This window comes from Penaeus chinensis, chromosome 31 (genome assembly GCF_019202785.1).
Source record: "Penaeus chinensis breed Huanghai No. 1 chromosome 31, ASM1920278v2, whole genome shotgun sequence".
Taxonomy (NCBI): domain Eukaryota; kingdom Metazoa; phylum Arthropoda; class Malacostraca; order Decapoda; family Penaeidae; genus Penaeus; species Penaeus chinensis.
Window position 1 is genome coordinate 17,069,076 of NC_061849.1, and position 15,000 is coordinate 17,084,075.

The following is a 15,000-nucleotide window of genomic DNA, read 5'->3' on the forward strand; positions in this document are numbered from 1 at the left end:
CTTTTTGTCAACCAGGGGATTTCCAATCTTATGGAAGGTTTGGTAAAGGTTGGCTCGGTAGGTGTCATTGATGTTATGATGTTCATGGTTCGTAAGCTGAGCGTTGGAACCCACTGTACTCGATTCCCTACAAAAATGAGAAGAAGAGTTAATACTACGACAAAATCACTGATGGAAAAATATTGCACAGTGAAGGAAACTCAGGAAGACTTAGTGCAGGTACTAAAAGTATAAGAAGAAACAGCTCTTCAAGCAGGAAACACCTGAAGGGTTAGACTAGATTCTAAAATCAAAATAAACAAATAAACTACATGTTCATGTCCAGTAATGATTTTTAGTTCTCCTCTTGGATGTGCAAGAAGTATTTACACTTAGATCTACAGTTTATGAGCGTGTATTGATCATCAGGTGGAAACAGTGACTTTGGGCATATTAAGACTGGAGGTGAAAAAAAAAAAAAAATCCTGTTCCACAACTAAAACCAGAAAATACTTCATAAATAAATTGGTTTAACTGATTTTCAAGTTAAGAAGTAATGTTGTTGACTGGTAAAATATTCTACTGTGTTGAAAGTATGGTAGAAAAAAACAATACACAAACTTGGCATTGTGAATTTTTCCACCAAGTGATATTTTTTTTAAAGACTTTTGGTTTAGAGTACATATACAATAAGTGTAAACAAACAAAACACATACATGTGAACCATCACATACATAATTATGTCTAACATAATGATGCACAGCAAGTTGCTTTAGTACTGCATGACACATCAATAACAGTTTAGACTATCTCTACCATCAAAGATGTACTTTTAGGGTCACATATGGTCCTATTTGTCCCAGCCACATATAGACATTCCTCAATATAATTCTTAAACTTACCCTGTATCCATGCATACTGTTCAGAAAGAAACAGACCTTATCCATCTTCACATTTACCATTATGAGCTAACCTCCTCAATTTCATATTCTTAGGATGAATATCCATAGAGAGTATGATGCATCAAAAAAGAACTAACTACTTGGCCATGTTATCAACACCTACCTTGATAATGGGTTGGGAACACTGCTGTGAGTAATATATGGCATATCTCGGTCTCCCCTTGGTGAGAGGGATGTGTCTACAGCATTGTCGTCCAGACTGTCATTTCCCTCACTTTGATGGCTAAAGAGAACAAAAATTATTAGCTACATTTTTTTTTAATAACACATGACAGATAGATTACCCTATTATACATATCTGGGTACAGTACAAATCCCTGCAAAAAAGTTATTTCACACTTAAACTCAGTCCAGAATTTGCATATTAAGTTATAAATCTTTTAGAGATGAATGTTTTCTTATAAAAAATATTGAGTCACTGGATTAAAAGAAAAATAAATTTAAGAAAAGGCCTCAGAAGATAAAATTAGCAATATTAGGGATACCATTCGTGACCAAAAAAAAATGATTGGAGGTGCTAATGCATTTAAGGTGTAAGAGTGCTATCATAAAACCAATAACTTGATACTGCAGTCAAATAATGGTGCACTCTAAAGCTACTTATGTGTACAACAAAGAATGGAAGAGGACAGCTGTACTCACAGGAATTTTATTACATTTACATGGACATTATTAATCTATCATTAATGTATTTTTACAAGTACCTTACAAGCACTTAATGTCCTTTCGCAGGTAAAATATAATGACTTTTGAGAATAATTCAATTTTTATCAAAATAATTGACAGTTGTTGAGAAAATACCACATTTGATTAGAATTAAGTATGTGCAAAGAAGTTTGGAAAAGAATTAAGCATTATGCAGACAAAAAGGAAGACAAATAAATATGCACAATCAATACAAAAGGCATATGCTACAAAACATACACATTATCCAAAAAATCACAACTTCTTAAGCAAAGACCAACAATTACTTTGGTGAAACATTGAGCAACATTACAAACAAAACAAAAACTGATCAACCAAACAAACAACAAAGTAAGACAAACAAAAAGCGGTGCAGGAAACTCACACAAATTGTTGGTACCTCAGTGAGTCTTCATCTTTATACCAATCATTATCAAACCCAGACATCCAGATGGGGTTGCTGCCTTCAACACTGTGGATGTTGGTGTTAGGAACTGTGGATGACCTATTGAGGCCGGGCTCGTGGGAACCTGAAATGCAAAGAGGGAATGCAGTGGATGACAGGTGACTTTTACTTTTGAGGGGAAAAAAAAAGGAAAGTATTATTATATTTTTGCAGATTCATATGAGGCAAGAGTGTATAAAAAGACTAGCACCTCTTACTAATTCCATTGGCCTTTGAGACAGGTCTATAATCTTTTAAAAATTAATAATGATTCTTGATGAACATGAAATTTCTCATTGGTACACTACTTCTGAAAATATTCAGATAAGTATATTGCCCATGATACTTACATTCTCCAAAGGCAGTTGCTGTGGCTGCCTTGAGCTGCCTGGAGTAGCGTGCTCGCTGTGACAGGCAGAGCGCAATGGTCAAGACCAGGAGCAGGGTAAGGAAGACTATGACGCCAACCAGCCACAGGAAAAGCAGGTTGTCCTCCGCAACGCCAGCAGTTATCAGTTCTGCACGCTGAGTGTCCAACACATTTAATTCCTAGGATTTTAACAGAGAAGATGTTAGTATGATAAAAGCCTTGGGTTACAATCTTGTAACAGTCAGTCCGTCAGTCACTCTCTTGTGCTACAATCATTAGGTGATACTGTTTCCCACTAACACTGAATCACATTTATTCTTAAATGTAGAGCAACTACTCCATCACCAACTATGAATAGAGAAAACAGTTTATAAAATATATACAAGAGTTTACTAATTATGTTAAGTAATCATAAGTATACTACAAGCTGCCATCACCAGAGCAAAATAAATTACTTAAATATGAATAAATATAATTGTAATAACAATTTTTTAAACACACTCATATGCCATCAACCTTAAGCTTTTATACAATTTCATGAAATGATATTTAAATAAATAAGAACGAATAAGACTAACCTTGAAGAGATTATCAAGATACTCGACATTTTCATCGATCATGGCCAGAACCTGCTTGACTTCTAATACAGAATTGTCTTTTCTATCAACAAGATGGAGATACAAGTCAGTCTTGGTCTTGTCCACTGTCCCATCATGATTTTCGTGAACACGGAAATCATCAACGTTAACGATGGCTCCTGTGACATTCCCAAGATAATCCCTGAAGTATTCAACTTGTTCTCGCACCTGGTAAAAAGGAAGATGAGGCTTAGTGATTATTCTAAAAAATAATTCAAAACATAACTTTATATCAAATAATAATCTCCATTTATTAACCAAAAAGGAAAAAGAAGAAGGGAAGGAAAGTGTATTTTTTGTTACAATAACCATGTAAATTTCCCATTTTCTTCTAACCTCCTCAGGGGACTGCCTCAAGATGAACCTCACTCTCTGATCTTCTCGTAAAAGGTAAATAAACACTCTTGCTCTGTCTGCATACCCACTGCTATCATTAACATAAACCTGAAATAAGAACAAAAAGGTCTTAAAATATTTTGATTTATAATTCCTATTAGCAATTGAAAAAGCATTCTGGATATGTCTACACAAATTCAAATAATGGTAATACACTATATAAAAATAGGTGAATCTAACAATGCTTCTACCTTGAAATCAAAATATCCTTTCATTCCTTTCTGAGGATCGAAATTCAATTTAACAATGCCTGAAACGGGGTCGACAACAAAGGGAGATCTGCGGATATTATCCAGGTTCTCGGAGAGGGTCTCTTGCACCCTGCCGTCCATGTAGTACCTCAAGCGGCTGTTCTCACTCGAATCTGGATCAATAGCCTGAAAGTAGGTTGAAAAGTTAGTTATGTTGTCATGATAGTAATAATACCGTGTCAATAATGATAAGATTTTTGTTACTGTGATAATAATGACAATAAATTACAGTAATAATATTTTTTTTATTTTTCTTATAATAATAATAATGTCAGTAGTAACAAAAACAACAACAATAATAAAAATAATAACAATATCATAAAAAAAATCATTTTTATTATCATTATCATTATCATTGTTATTATCATCCTCATAACAATAACTTTCTTAATGACATCAATTAAAATTAAACAAAATAATAATCAGAGTAAAATTAATAAAATCCAATAATGACTTAAAAAAGGGGAAGAAGGGAAAAGAAAAGATAAAATGTGAATGAGAAAAAGAGAGAGAGAGAGAGAGAAAAAAAAATCTAAGCACTATACACACACTCACCGTTATTTTCATGATCTCCGCACCAAAGTGAGACTCTGTGGTAATACCCCCCGTGAAGACTTCCCTTGTGAACTTTGGGGGATTGTCATTGATGTCATTAACAAAGACATGGACCTTGAGCAGAGTGTCATCCCTGGGGTCAAAGAAAGCCACAGGTTCGGGCAGAGTGAGGCAGTCCTCGGTGGCTTTGACGAGAAGTGTGTAGTGGTCCTCCGCCTCACGGTCTAACTCCTTCATGGTCTGTTGGAATGGAGGGCATTTAATACACAAATGTTTAAAACTTGCTTCTTTTTAAAGGATTACAGTGGTTTACTGAAATGGAAAACAGACTTGTGAAGTAATAAATATACGGTATTGTACATAAAGGAAAATATTAAATTCATTAAATAGCACAACAAATATTTAAAAAAACAGTTGAATGGAGTATTCAAGACCCATTTTTTAAAATCCAAATTCCAGAGTATAAACATACAAAACTATCATCCAAGATAAACCATTAAAAGCATAAAAATTATCAATTCACCATGAGTTCATGAGATATTCTGTCCAAGCTAAAGGTTGAGTATTCATCTCCTCCAACAATGAAATAGCAAACATGGGCACCATTGTCTTCATCAACATCATCCAAATCTACCGTGTCAATCAACTTAGTTCTCTCTGATCCAGGTGTCTTGTGTTCTGAGGAGAAAAGAAAAATAGGTTACTGTGAATCCCATCTATATCCTCCTCTCAGTTGTAGTCAAGGCATTACATTGAGGTTAAACAAAGAGTTATTACACCTTTCATGACAAGTTATATAAACCTCTTACCTGTAAAATTCACTATCATTTGGTCTTTTAGGAACTGTGGTTCGAAATCATTAATATTTCGGACATAGATTGTAAGATCAAGATCACTCGAAAGAGGTGCTGGTACTCCTTGGTCATAGGCTTCAACACGAATCTGCAAAAAGTGGAAGTTATAATTGGCTTCTGGGCACATGATGATAAAAAAAAAAAAAAAAAAAAAAAAAAAAAAAAAAAAAATCTGTTGAATATACAATAATAGGCAATTCTGACTTTTTATTGGTAATATCTATCCATAAAAAATGCATCCTTAAATTCTGTACATTTCCAACTGTTTATAGGTCTTTAGCTTGCATTCAGTATTCACAGATATATAACAAGAACTTGGTTGTGTTACCTCATATATTTTTTGTCTCTCTCTGTCCAGTGGCTTTTGCAGGAGAACAGCACCTGTTATTTCATCGATGCTGAAAGTTTGCCAGTCACCAAGAGCATCCTTCAGAATCCTGTACCTCACTGCTCCATTGATTCCAATATCTTCATCTGTGGCCCTCACCTGTATGACTAGACTCCCGACTGTTGCATTCTGTTGATATAAATAAGTCTTAGACAATGGACAGACTAATCAAGTATATACAAGTAAATACTACTTGAGGACTGAGTAGGAGTATCTTAAAAAACAAATAAAACATGAACTTTTTTGGTGCCTTGTAGATGTAAAACACACTTCATAAACCATTTTTACCTCAGGAACACGAATAGTCAGGTTGACTGAAGGAGAGACAAAGAGCGGAGCGTGATCGTTAAAATCAGTCACACAGACATCAACTTTTGACATGACTGAGTTTGGGGGGAAGCCTCTGTCTTGTGCCTGCACTATTAAGGAGTAGTTCCCATACTGTCCTACAAGTGGTTTGGCAGCAAATACTTGAGCAGCTGTTTGATCTATCATCCGCAAATCAAAGAGACCTGAAGAGAGAGAAAGTTGGTAAAACCCATGTATTTCAACTATTAAACAAACTTAAAAAAAAAAAAAAAAAATGAATATCAACTATAATTACAAAATATGGCAGAACTAAAAAATAACATGGATATCTACAGCTATTCAACCCAAAAGGCAGAATACCAAAACATAAAATCTAAAAAGCTTACCTTTTTCATTTCCACCCTCAATGGTGAACAGAATCCTTCCATTGGGAGAGGTTGGGTCATCACCATCAGTAGCCCTCACAACAGTAACAGTCTCTCTTGCTTCGTGGAATTCTGTGATCATTGTGCATCCTTCACGTCCCTCAAATACTGGTGCTTCATCATTGATGTCTGCTACTGTGACCCTGTATTGTGGCAATATTTGTGATTACATTTACTGCCTTGACATTCAAATAACAAAGTAACAATAATATGTATTATATACAAGTTTCTAAGAAGGAAGATTAATCTTATATTTGAATAAATGTGATAGAAATGACCCAGAGGAGACAACTTATGGAAGTAAAAATTCAATTTCTGGATGTATAAAAAAGAGACAGGCATTTACCCAATTTGCATAAATGCATTTCTTGATTCTCCAGTGGAATAACCAAATTGGTAATTGTCCCAGGCTTCAATGAGGAGAGTAAAGGAGCCCATTTCTTCACGATTCAGTGGAGAAGCAACAGTAATGACACCAGTATCTGGATCAATCTGAAATGTAAATAGAAATCTAATAACTATCTGCTCATATGTTAAATAATATAGTTGTGGAATTTACCCACATTTAAGTACACTACATTCCTAAAATGTACACAATGACATAATGAAACAATAACAACACCCACTATATGTCTACTCACATGACACAAAAACACCAAAGCATATACACGCTTATTTCCACTAACTCGCTTTAATATGACCCCCAACAGACAGACTTTTTTTACTCTTCCTACACACTCACACACTCACTCACTCACTCACTCACTCTCTCACACTCACTCTCACACTCTCTCTCTCACTCTCTCTCTCTCTCACTCACTCACTCACTCACTCTCACACTCTCACTCTCACTCTCACACTCACACTCACACTCACACTCACACTCACACTCACACTCACACTCACACTCACACTCACACTCACACTCACACTCTCACTCTCACTCTCACTCTCACTCTCACTCTCACTCTCACTCTCACTCTCACTCTCACTCTCACTCTCACTCTCACTCTCACTCTCACTCACACTCACACTCACACTCACACTCACACTCACACTCACACTCTCACTCTCACTCTCACTCTCACTCTCACACTCTCACTCTCACTCTCACTCTCACTCTCACTCTCACTCTCACACTCTCACTCTCACTCTCACTCTCACTCTCACTCTCACTCTCACTCTCACTCTCACTCTCACTCTCACTCTCACTCTCACTCTCACTCTCACTCTCACTCTCACTCTCACTCACACTCTCACTCTCACTCTCACTCTCACACTCTCACTCTCACTCTCACTCTCACTCTCACACTCTCACTCTCACTCTCACTCTCACTCTCACTCTCACTCTCACACTCTCACTCTCACTCTCACTCTCACTCTCACTCTCACTCTCACTCTCACACTCACTCTCACACTCACACTCACACTCACACTCACACTCACACTCACACTCTCACTCTCACTCTCACTCTCACTCTCACTCTCACACTCTCACTCTCACTCTCACTCTCACTCTCACTCTCACTCTCACTCTCACACTCTCACTCTCACTCTCACTCTCACTCTCACTCTCACTCTCACACTCTCACTCTCACTCTCACTCTCACTCTCACTCTCACACTCACTCTCACACTCACACTCACACTCACACTCACACTCACACTCACACTCACACTCACACTCACACTCTCACTCTCACTCTCACACTCACACTCAGTCTCTCTTTCTCACCTTGAACTTCCCATCGGAGGACTTCCTGTCGAGGAGGTAGGTGACCTGGCCATAGTCATCGGAGTCGGGGTCGACGGCGGTCACGACGGCGACCTGAGTTCCCGGAGGAGCGTCTTCGCGGATAGTCAGGTTGGTCGGGGGGTTCACGAACACGGGGTTGTTGTCGTTTTCGTCGATCACCTGGGCGAGGAAGGGTCAAATTAATGTTGTTTGTTGTTATTATTTTTACTTATAAGAAAGGATAGGGAGGAAGGTTGTGTTTATAGGGAACAAGATACTAGATGGAAAAATGTCAAAGAGAGCTAAAACAAGGCTTTGCAAAACATCCAACCGTCTTCATAAATCCGCGAGTCTTCCTCTTACCTGGACAAGGACATCAACGAAACTGGACCGAGGAGGAACACCCGAGTCGGTCGCTTCCACAGAGAAGTTGAGCCAGGAAGACACCTCTCGGTCGACTCGGTCAACTACGACGATCTCGCCGGTCTCGTGATCCAGGTTGATGAGAGACAGGATTGTTGGAGGTCCCTTATAGAGAAAAAAACATTACGTCCGGTTGTTAGTCTGTGCATACATACTTCTGAAACAAAATCTAGCAAGAGCAAAATCAAACAAAAACAGCATCAGTTGCATTGTTTTCTGTACAAGAGTTTTACATTATTTTTTTCTTTTCTTCTAATTTCCAGTCACAACACACATTACACAGAAGCTAACTACAAAACCAGCTCACATGCAGCGAGTAGGTGATGGTGCGGTTCTTGTCCACGTCATCGGCCACGACATTGGCGATCGTGGTCCCCGTCTTGGCGTTCTCGGCCACGCTCCTCCTGTAGAACGACTTCCGAAACTTGGGGTCGTTGTCATTAATGTCCTGGACCTGTATGGTAAGCGTCGCCGTTGCGGTCTGCTTCTGCGTGGCCGCCGCCTGGTCCTCGCAAATCAGGGCCAGTCGTATGACCTCGATCTTCTCTCGGTCGAGCTGACTGGCCGTCCGGATCAGTCCCTCCACCTCGCTGATCTCGAAGGCATCGGCGTAGTTGTACTCCGTGGGCTGCAAGTGCAAGACCAGATTTAGTACGCTATTACATTTTTTCAACGGGAGGGCTCTTTTTACCCACGCATTTCGTTGTTATTATAAGAAAATTCAATTAGTTAACATCAACTAGCATTACAGCCAAGTAACTGAGTGAAGAGATAGCTTTATATAGTTTGTGAGGAATTCTGTATCATCTCAATGAAGTAAACGCCTACAAAGCCATCATTAGGTCCAAGATCTATTAGCAATTCGTAAATCACGAAAGCATCTCACATTTCTTATTCTGTGTACTCATTGTAGAACTACACTCTTTCCCTCAAAATAAAAATAATTTCCCCGTTACCTTAACAATGACGCCTTCCTCGTTCCTGGCCTCCGAGTTGAGGGCATCGATGGAGTAGCGCAGTTTGGGCCGCGCGTCGAGGTCCACTGCCTCGACCCGATGCACGTAGAAACCGGACTCTTCGTTCTCAAACACCCTGTCGAGGTGGGGTTAGCCAATTTTAGAAGAAAAAAAAGCAAGTTGGAACTCGCAGACACTACAGAATAAATCAAAATAAGTAAATGACCAATGTTAAAATGGACCATCGTTCATCGCAGGCACTCTGCTTCAGTAAAATTAATACATCAATTCTAATAACAAAAAAGCTACACTTGTTCCCCTGTTTAAAAACGCCTCTCACCTGACGGTTCCCGGATCCACAAAGACTGGGGGCTTGTTATTGACATCCAGAATGGTGATATTGACCACAGTCCTAGCTTGGAGCTGCGCGTTGCCGATGCCCCCGTCCAGGGCGATCACCTCCAGGACGTAGGTGGTGGCCCTGGGCTCGGTCCTGTCGGGGTCGAGCAGCGCGCCCTGGGCCACCGAGATCACGCCCGTGTCCGCCTCCATCACGAACTTGTCCTGCGCTCCGTGCTGGATCCTGAATACGACCTTCTTGTTCACCGAGGAGCCGTCGTTGTCCCACGCGAACACCTGTGGGGAGGAACACATGTTGACTAAGGGAGAGGGAAGGGGAATCGCTTTCCGCGCTCCTTTGGCGACGCCGAGCGCTGGTGGGACCTGCGTGTGAGTGAGTGAGTGAGTGAGTGAGTGAGTGAGTGAGTGAGTGAGTGAGTGAGTGAGTGAGTGAGTGAGTGAGTGAGTGAGTGAGTGAGTGAGTGAGTGAGCGAGCGAGAGAGAGAGAGCAAGAGAGAGAGAGAGAGAGAGAGAGAGAGAGAGAGAGAGAGAGAGAGAGAGAGAGAGAGAGAGAGAGAGAGAGAGAGAGAGAGAGAGCGAGAGAGAGAGAGAGAGCAAGAGAGAGAGAGAGCAAGAGAGAGAGAGAGCAAGAGAGAGAGAGAGCAAGAGAGAGAGAGAGCAAGAGAGAGAGAGAGCAAGAGAGAGAGAGAGCAAGAGAGAGATAGAGCAAGAGAGATAGAGCAAGAGAGAGATAGAGCAAGAGAGAGATAGAGCAAGAGAGAGATAGAGCAAGAGAGAGATAGAGCAAGAGAGAGATAGAGCAAGAGAGATAGAGCAAGAGAGAGAGAGAGAGAGAGAGAGAGAGAGAGAGAGAGAGAGAGAGAGAGAGAGAGAGAGAGAGAGAGAGAGAGAGAGAGAGAGAGAGAGAGAGAGAGAAAGTGTGTGTGTATGTGTGTGTGCGTGTGCGTGTGCGTGCGCGCTCATAACAGGAGGAAAAATATACGAATTACTTGAATTTGTCTTTCCTCTCTTTCAGCCGCTCATTCTAAGAAAAAATCCACAAAATTCAACAATTACTCAGAAACCTAAATCCTTTAAATATCGACTGGCGTATCCTCTTTCACCATGGACCTTAGCGCGCGATTCAGAAAGTCCAACGTTTCTTAAATAAAAATAAGTAAATGTGAATAAACATATCTAAGCTGATAAAATTTTGCCTGTTTGGAGGATGGAAACAAAGTCTCTCTCTCTCCCTGTAAGCGTGAAATTCTTAAGCTTCACAAAAAAAAAAAAAATTGTGTGTCAAACGAACCTGCATTGTTGAGCCTCCATTGTTGAAGCTTCATGAGGATGTCACTTTTTCTGTGTCCTCCATGATATACATAATTTGACTTGTAAGGTGTAAAGCATTCACAATCGCCTTTTCTTGGTTAATATTGCGTTCCTTATCATATTGTCGATTTGTTAATAATTTGAGATCGTACTCATATTCTTGCATTTGTCTCTATATACAATATATACACTAAATTGTTTGTATCAACGCAGTGTCTTGGGCATGTCAAAGCGGGGTTGAGAGTCGCGGGCGCTTGCAGCCACACCGGCTTGGTCACCCCGACACATGCAGGGGCGTGCGCGGCATGGACTCCTTCAGGTCGTGCAGAACGGACGGGGACAGCTGGCTCTCTTCCAGCACCACCTCGGTGTACCAGCTGCTGAGCTTCTTGGTGAGGTCCCTGACCCACGTCGCCGAGGAATCCGTTATGTTCCGAAGCCTCAGCCAGAGCTTCTTGCCCTTGAAATTGAGCGGCTGGAAGCTCGCGGAGGGGATGGAGGTCGGCAGGTCCAGCCGCAGGTAGAGGTACTTCAAGCAGCGCTTCTGGTTCGCAATGCTGTGCGTGAGGGCGGCCTGGGCTTCCATGGAGGACACTCTCACGTTCAGCTCCTCCAAGTGGTGGCAGTGCCGGAGTGCCATGGCGCCCTCGGTGCCCAGGTGTCCCCAGCACTCCTTAAGTGTCCCTGGGGGTTGAAGCGGCACCACCAGCGCGTCGCTCGTCGTCTCATCCCCCCACGTGTAGAACTGAGCCTCCTGCCGCAGGTGGACGAACGTGGTGGGGCACGTCCCGAGAGCGTGGACGATGCGGCGGACGCCCTCCCCTCTTTCCCCGTCGGAGGCGTCGGGCGTCACCACCACCAGCTTGGGCTTGTAGGCTCCACGCCTTAGCAGTTCGGCGACCACGTGGTTGGTTTCGGGGGAATGGCGAGCGGCAATCCAGGTGGCCAGGGACGCCAGGGTCAGGGACACGGCTTCGCACACGTTGCTGGTGAAGTTGCATTCCTGCAGCAAAGTCAACCAACCTCCCATGTTTTCCTTATCGTGTAGGGACTTCTCGTACATACTGACGACATCCTTGGCATCATCAAGCGTGTGCTTGCTGTACAGGAAGGATCCTGCAACGTGAAGGAGCACATCACGCAGCATTCTGGGTTCGTGCTTGCACAAGGCCGACAGCTTGGGGCGCCGAAGGACCGAGCTTCGCCTGCTTTTGACCAGAAGGGAATCAGCGAGGAAGAAGCCGGAGAGGATCTCGGCGAGCGACGGATGGGTGAGGAGGCCATGCGTACGCCCGCTGGCCCCGCTCTTCACCACGACGAGCGGGCTGAAATGCCACAGCACCCGAGGGTCCTCGAACAAGCAATGGTCGGCCTCGAGCAAGATCTGGTGACCGTGTGGCCAGCTGCCGCCTGCCACAAGGCCCTTCGCCGCCCGGTAGAGCTGCTCCAGACGGCTCTCCACTGCCAGCCTTGCGGCTTCTCTGTTTTCCCCCCAGTCCCCCTTGATGGCTTCAGCGAGGCGGTGCTGGCACACACTCAGCAGGCGCGAGAACAGGCTCGACACGGACGTGGAGAAGAGCACGTGGTTCGGATTAATACACCACAGGTACAATAAGTAAGCCAGAGGGAGCGGGTAAAGAACTGTGGGATTTATCGACATGGATAACATTAAACTACTGAACTGTTCTACCCTTTCAGATGTAGAGTTTTTGTGATTTTCACAGAGAGAGAAGAAATGGGACGCGTATTTCCTAATAGCCTGTGGCGTCATCGGGCACATCTCGGCCAACACACACTTCACTCCGAAATCTCTCACGACCTGCACAAACTCTCCCTCACTGCCCGAACGCGTGGTCAACAACAAGCAATTTCTTCCTAAATTCTCCATAATTTCCTTCAGCACAGACACAGCATCTCGTGCAGCTCCTCCGACATCCAGGAGGAACAGCACTGTCATGCTCTTCATCTCTTCATGAATACTGGAGTTAGGGTAGTCCTTGACAGTGTGGCAAAAGACGTGCTCGCGAAGGTATTGACTCCACGAACCGGAGGAAGCGATGTCGCTCACCGCCGCGTAAATGACAAGGTCGCACTCCCGCAGCCTCGCACAAACTCCAGTCGAATTCGTCCTCCACTGGTGCAGAATGTAATGGCAGAGGGAAGTCTTGCCGCTTCCCTTCGGCCCGGAAATCACTATCACTGCCGGCGCGTCGACGTCTTCCTTCAGTAAATCCATCACATCGTGGGTGTCCTTGTGTCCTTTGATTTTAATGCTGGAGTACACAGCGTTCACCTCCTGCTTGGTGAACTGCCTTGCGGCAAGCCAGTCCTGCACACTGAACATATTGACTCGTGATGCGAACAGGACAGCCTCCCGCCTCACCTCCGTCAGCAATTTGTTGTTTTCTTCACTCCTCTGCAAGTGCACCTCCGCCATGGCACTGGCTACTTCCTCATCTCCTGAACTTCCTTTGCGTATCGCCTCGGCCGTGGCGGCCATCCGCGCAATCACGGCTGCACCGTCTCTCTTCATGGAATCGTAATCTTTTTTTAGCTTCTTCAGTGCGCTTTTAAGCTTGGCAGTTTCAGCGCGTCGCATGTTAAGCACGTCTTCCTTGGTAATGCATTCCTGCTCGGCAGAAACATTGGAATCCAGCCTCTGGCACATCTGTTTCTTCGTCAAGAGAACCGACTGCCGTGTGGACCTCAGCACCTTTTGAAGTTTGTCGTCTACATCACCGGCTTGGCTGTGTCTTCTCTCGATGACGGCAACTTCCTTCATCACACTCGTCAGCAGACTGACACTGCTGCCCTCTACGCCGCTGTCGTGAATATCAGCATCATAGCCGGCCATATCTTTGTCATCAGCCAGTGACGTCGACTCGGAATCTCCGTGAAAGTCCCTTGTATACTTTGAACTACGCGCTGCTTTGCCGAGCTCCGCCTTCAACGGAGCTTCTATCGAAACTCCGCTCCCTCTGCGCTTGGCAGTTCCCTCATGCGCCTCGCGGCTGTGGGAACGCGACCAAATGTATTTAATGTTTTTTTTCACTTCTCTGTCTTTGCGCTGAGCGTGCTGCAGCTCCCGTTGGGCTTCGTCCAGGTCTTCTCGGGTCTTTGCGACGAGATTCACATACTCTTTGTACTCCTTCTTGGCATGCTCGAGGCGCCGTTTGGATCCGTGCAGCTTTTCTGCCATGTCGCCGATGTGCCCTTTAATCACAAGCATGCAGCTCTCGACGACGATCCAGATGATCTCATGAGTTAGGTCGAGCAGGTCCTGCACTCGCACTTCTAGCTGTTGCTCATTGAAGTCGATGTCGAGGTAACACACCGTCCGCGTGAGTCGTCTGAACCGCTTGATGAGGCTCTGCAGACGGACGGGCATCTGAGGGAACACCTCCGTCAGCATGATCACCAGCACATCCTCAGACAGGTGGCTCGGGTCTGGCTCCGCGGTCAACATGCTGCATGGATTCAAACTCAGCCCCTGGCCTGGATTCCTGACGCCTAGTGGGGCATCATGGAGGGCACTCCCTGCCGCTGAGATGGGGTCTGCCCTTCTGATGCCATTTTGTGAGTCTTGTGGGTACTCTTGGAAGTGTTTTGGTGTTGAATGAGACTCATGGGTTTGTCCTTGCTTGGGAAAAGGCTTTTGAGTATTCCCTCCTGCACACAGAGGCCTTGGCCCTGGCGTGGGATGGGCCCCATGACTGTTTTCCGGAGTGGAGGCAAGCTTATGGCTGTACTCCGATATGATAAGAGATGCAGGAGGGTACCTAACTCCGGACAGAGGTTCTTGGATAAGCTCTCGCGCTGGCGGAGTTTTGAGGGCGGGCCCTAGCGTAGACGGAGACATTAAACTACGCTTTTCCGTGGCGTGAGATGCGTGTTCGCTTCCTCCGGTATGCCGTTTCGGCCGCGTCGCTAAAGCCTCGCGCATGATAGGCTGGGGTTCCT

At 43.8% G+C, this 15,000-nt stretch overlaps 1 protein-coding gene across 3 annotated transcripts in view; it reads right to left on the reverse strand.

The window, feature by feature from the left end:
* The window catches only part of LOC125041827 (cadherin-23-like), a 69,246-nt gene that overhangs the window by 1,120 nt on the left and 53,126 nt on the right, over positions 1 to 15,000 (reverse strand). The window contains exons 15-33 of one of the 3 annotated variants that reach the window (XM_047637161.1): positions 9,710 to 10,005; positions 9,370 to 9,505; positions 8,721 to 9,041; positions 8,354 to 8,518; positions 7,991 to 8,170; positions 6,603 to 6,748; positions 6,218 to 6,399; positions 5,811 to 6,034; positions 5,463 to 5,651; positions 5,090 to 5,222; positions 4,804 to 4,958; positions 4,281 to 4,520; positions 3,666 to 3,851; positions 3,415 to 3,522; positions 3,019 to 3,246; positions 2,421 to 2,595; positions 2,011 to 2,155; positions 1,045 to 1,164; positions 1 to 127 (exon numbers count right to left, since the gene is read on the reverse strand). The exon at positions 1 to 127 is cut by the window's left edge and continues 1,120 nt beyond it. In XM_047637161.1, coding sequence (XP_047493117.1) covers positions 1 to 127; positions 1,045 to 1,164; positions 2,011 to 2,155; positions 2,421 to 2,595; positions 3,019 to 3,246; positions 3,415 to 3,522; positions 3,666 to 3,851; positions 4,281 to 4,520; positions 4,804 to 4,958; positions 5,090 to 5,222; positions 5,463 to 5,651; positions 5,811 to 6,034; positions 6,218 to 6,399; positions 6,603 to 6,748; positions 7,991 to 8,170; positions 8,354 to 8,518; positions 8,721 to 9,041; positions 9,370 to 9,505; positions 9,710 to 10,005 — 3,456 coding nt within the window. Of the gene's footprint in view, positions 128 to 1,044; positions 1,165 to 2,010; positions 2,156 to 2,420; positions 2,620 to 3,018; positions 3,247 to 3,414; positions 3,523 to 3,665; positions 3,852 to 4,280; positions 4,521 to 4,803; positions 4,959 to 5,089; positions 5,223 to 5,462; positions 5,652 to 5,810; positions 6,035 to 6,217; positions 6,400 to 6,602; positions 6,749 to 7,990; positions 8,171 to 8,353; positions 8,519 to 8,720; positions 9,042 to 9,369; positions 9,506 to 9,709; positions 10,006 to 15,000 lie in introns of all 3 variants that reach the window. The other 2 variants (XM_047637160.1, XM_047637159.1) reach the window with 2 other exon arrangements.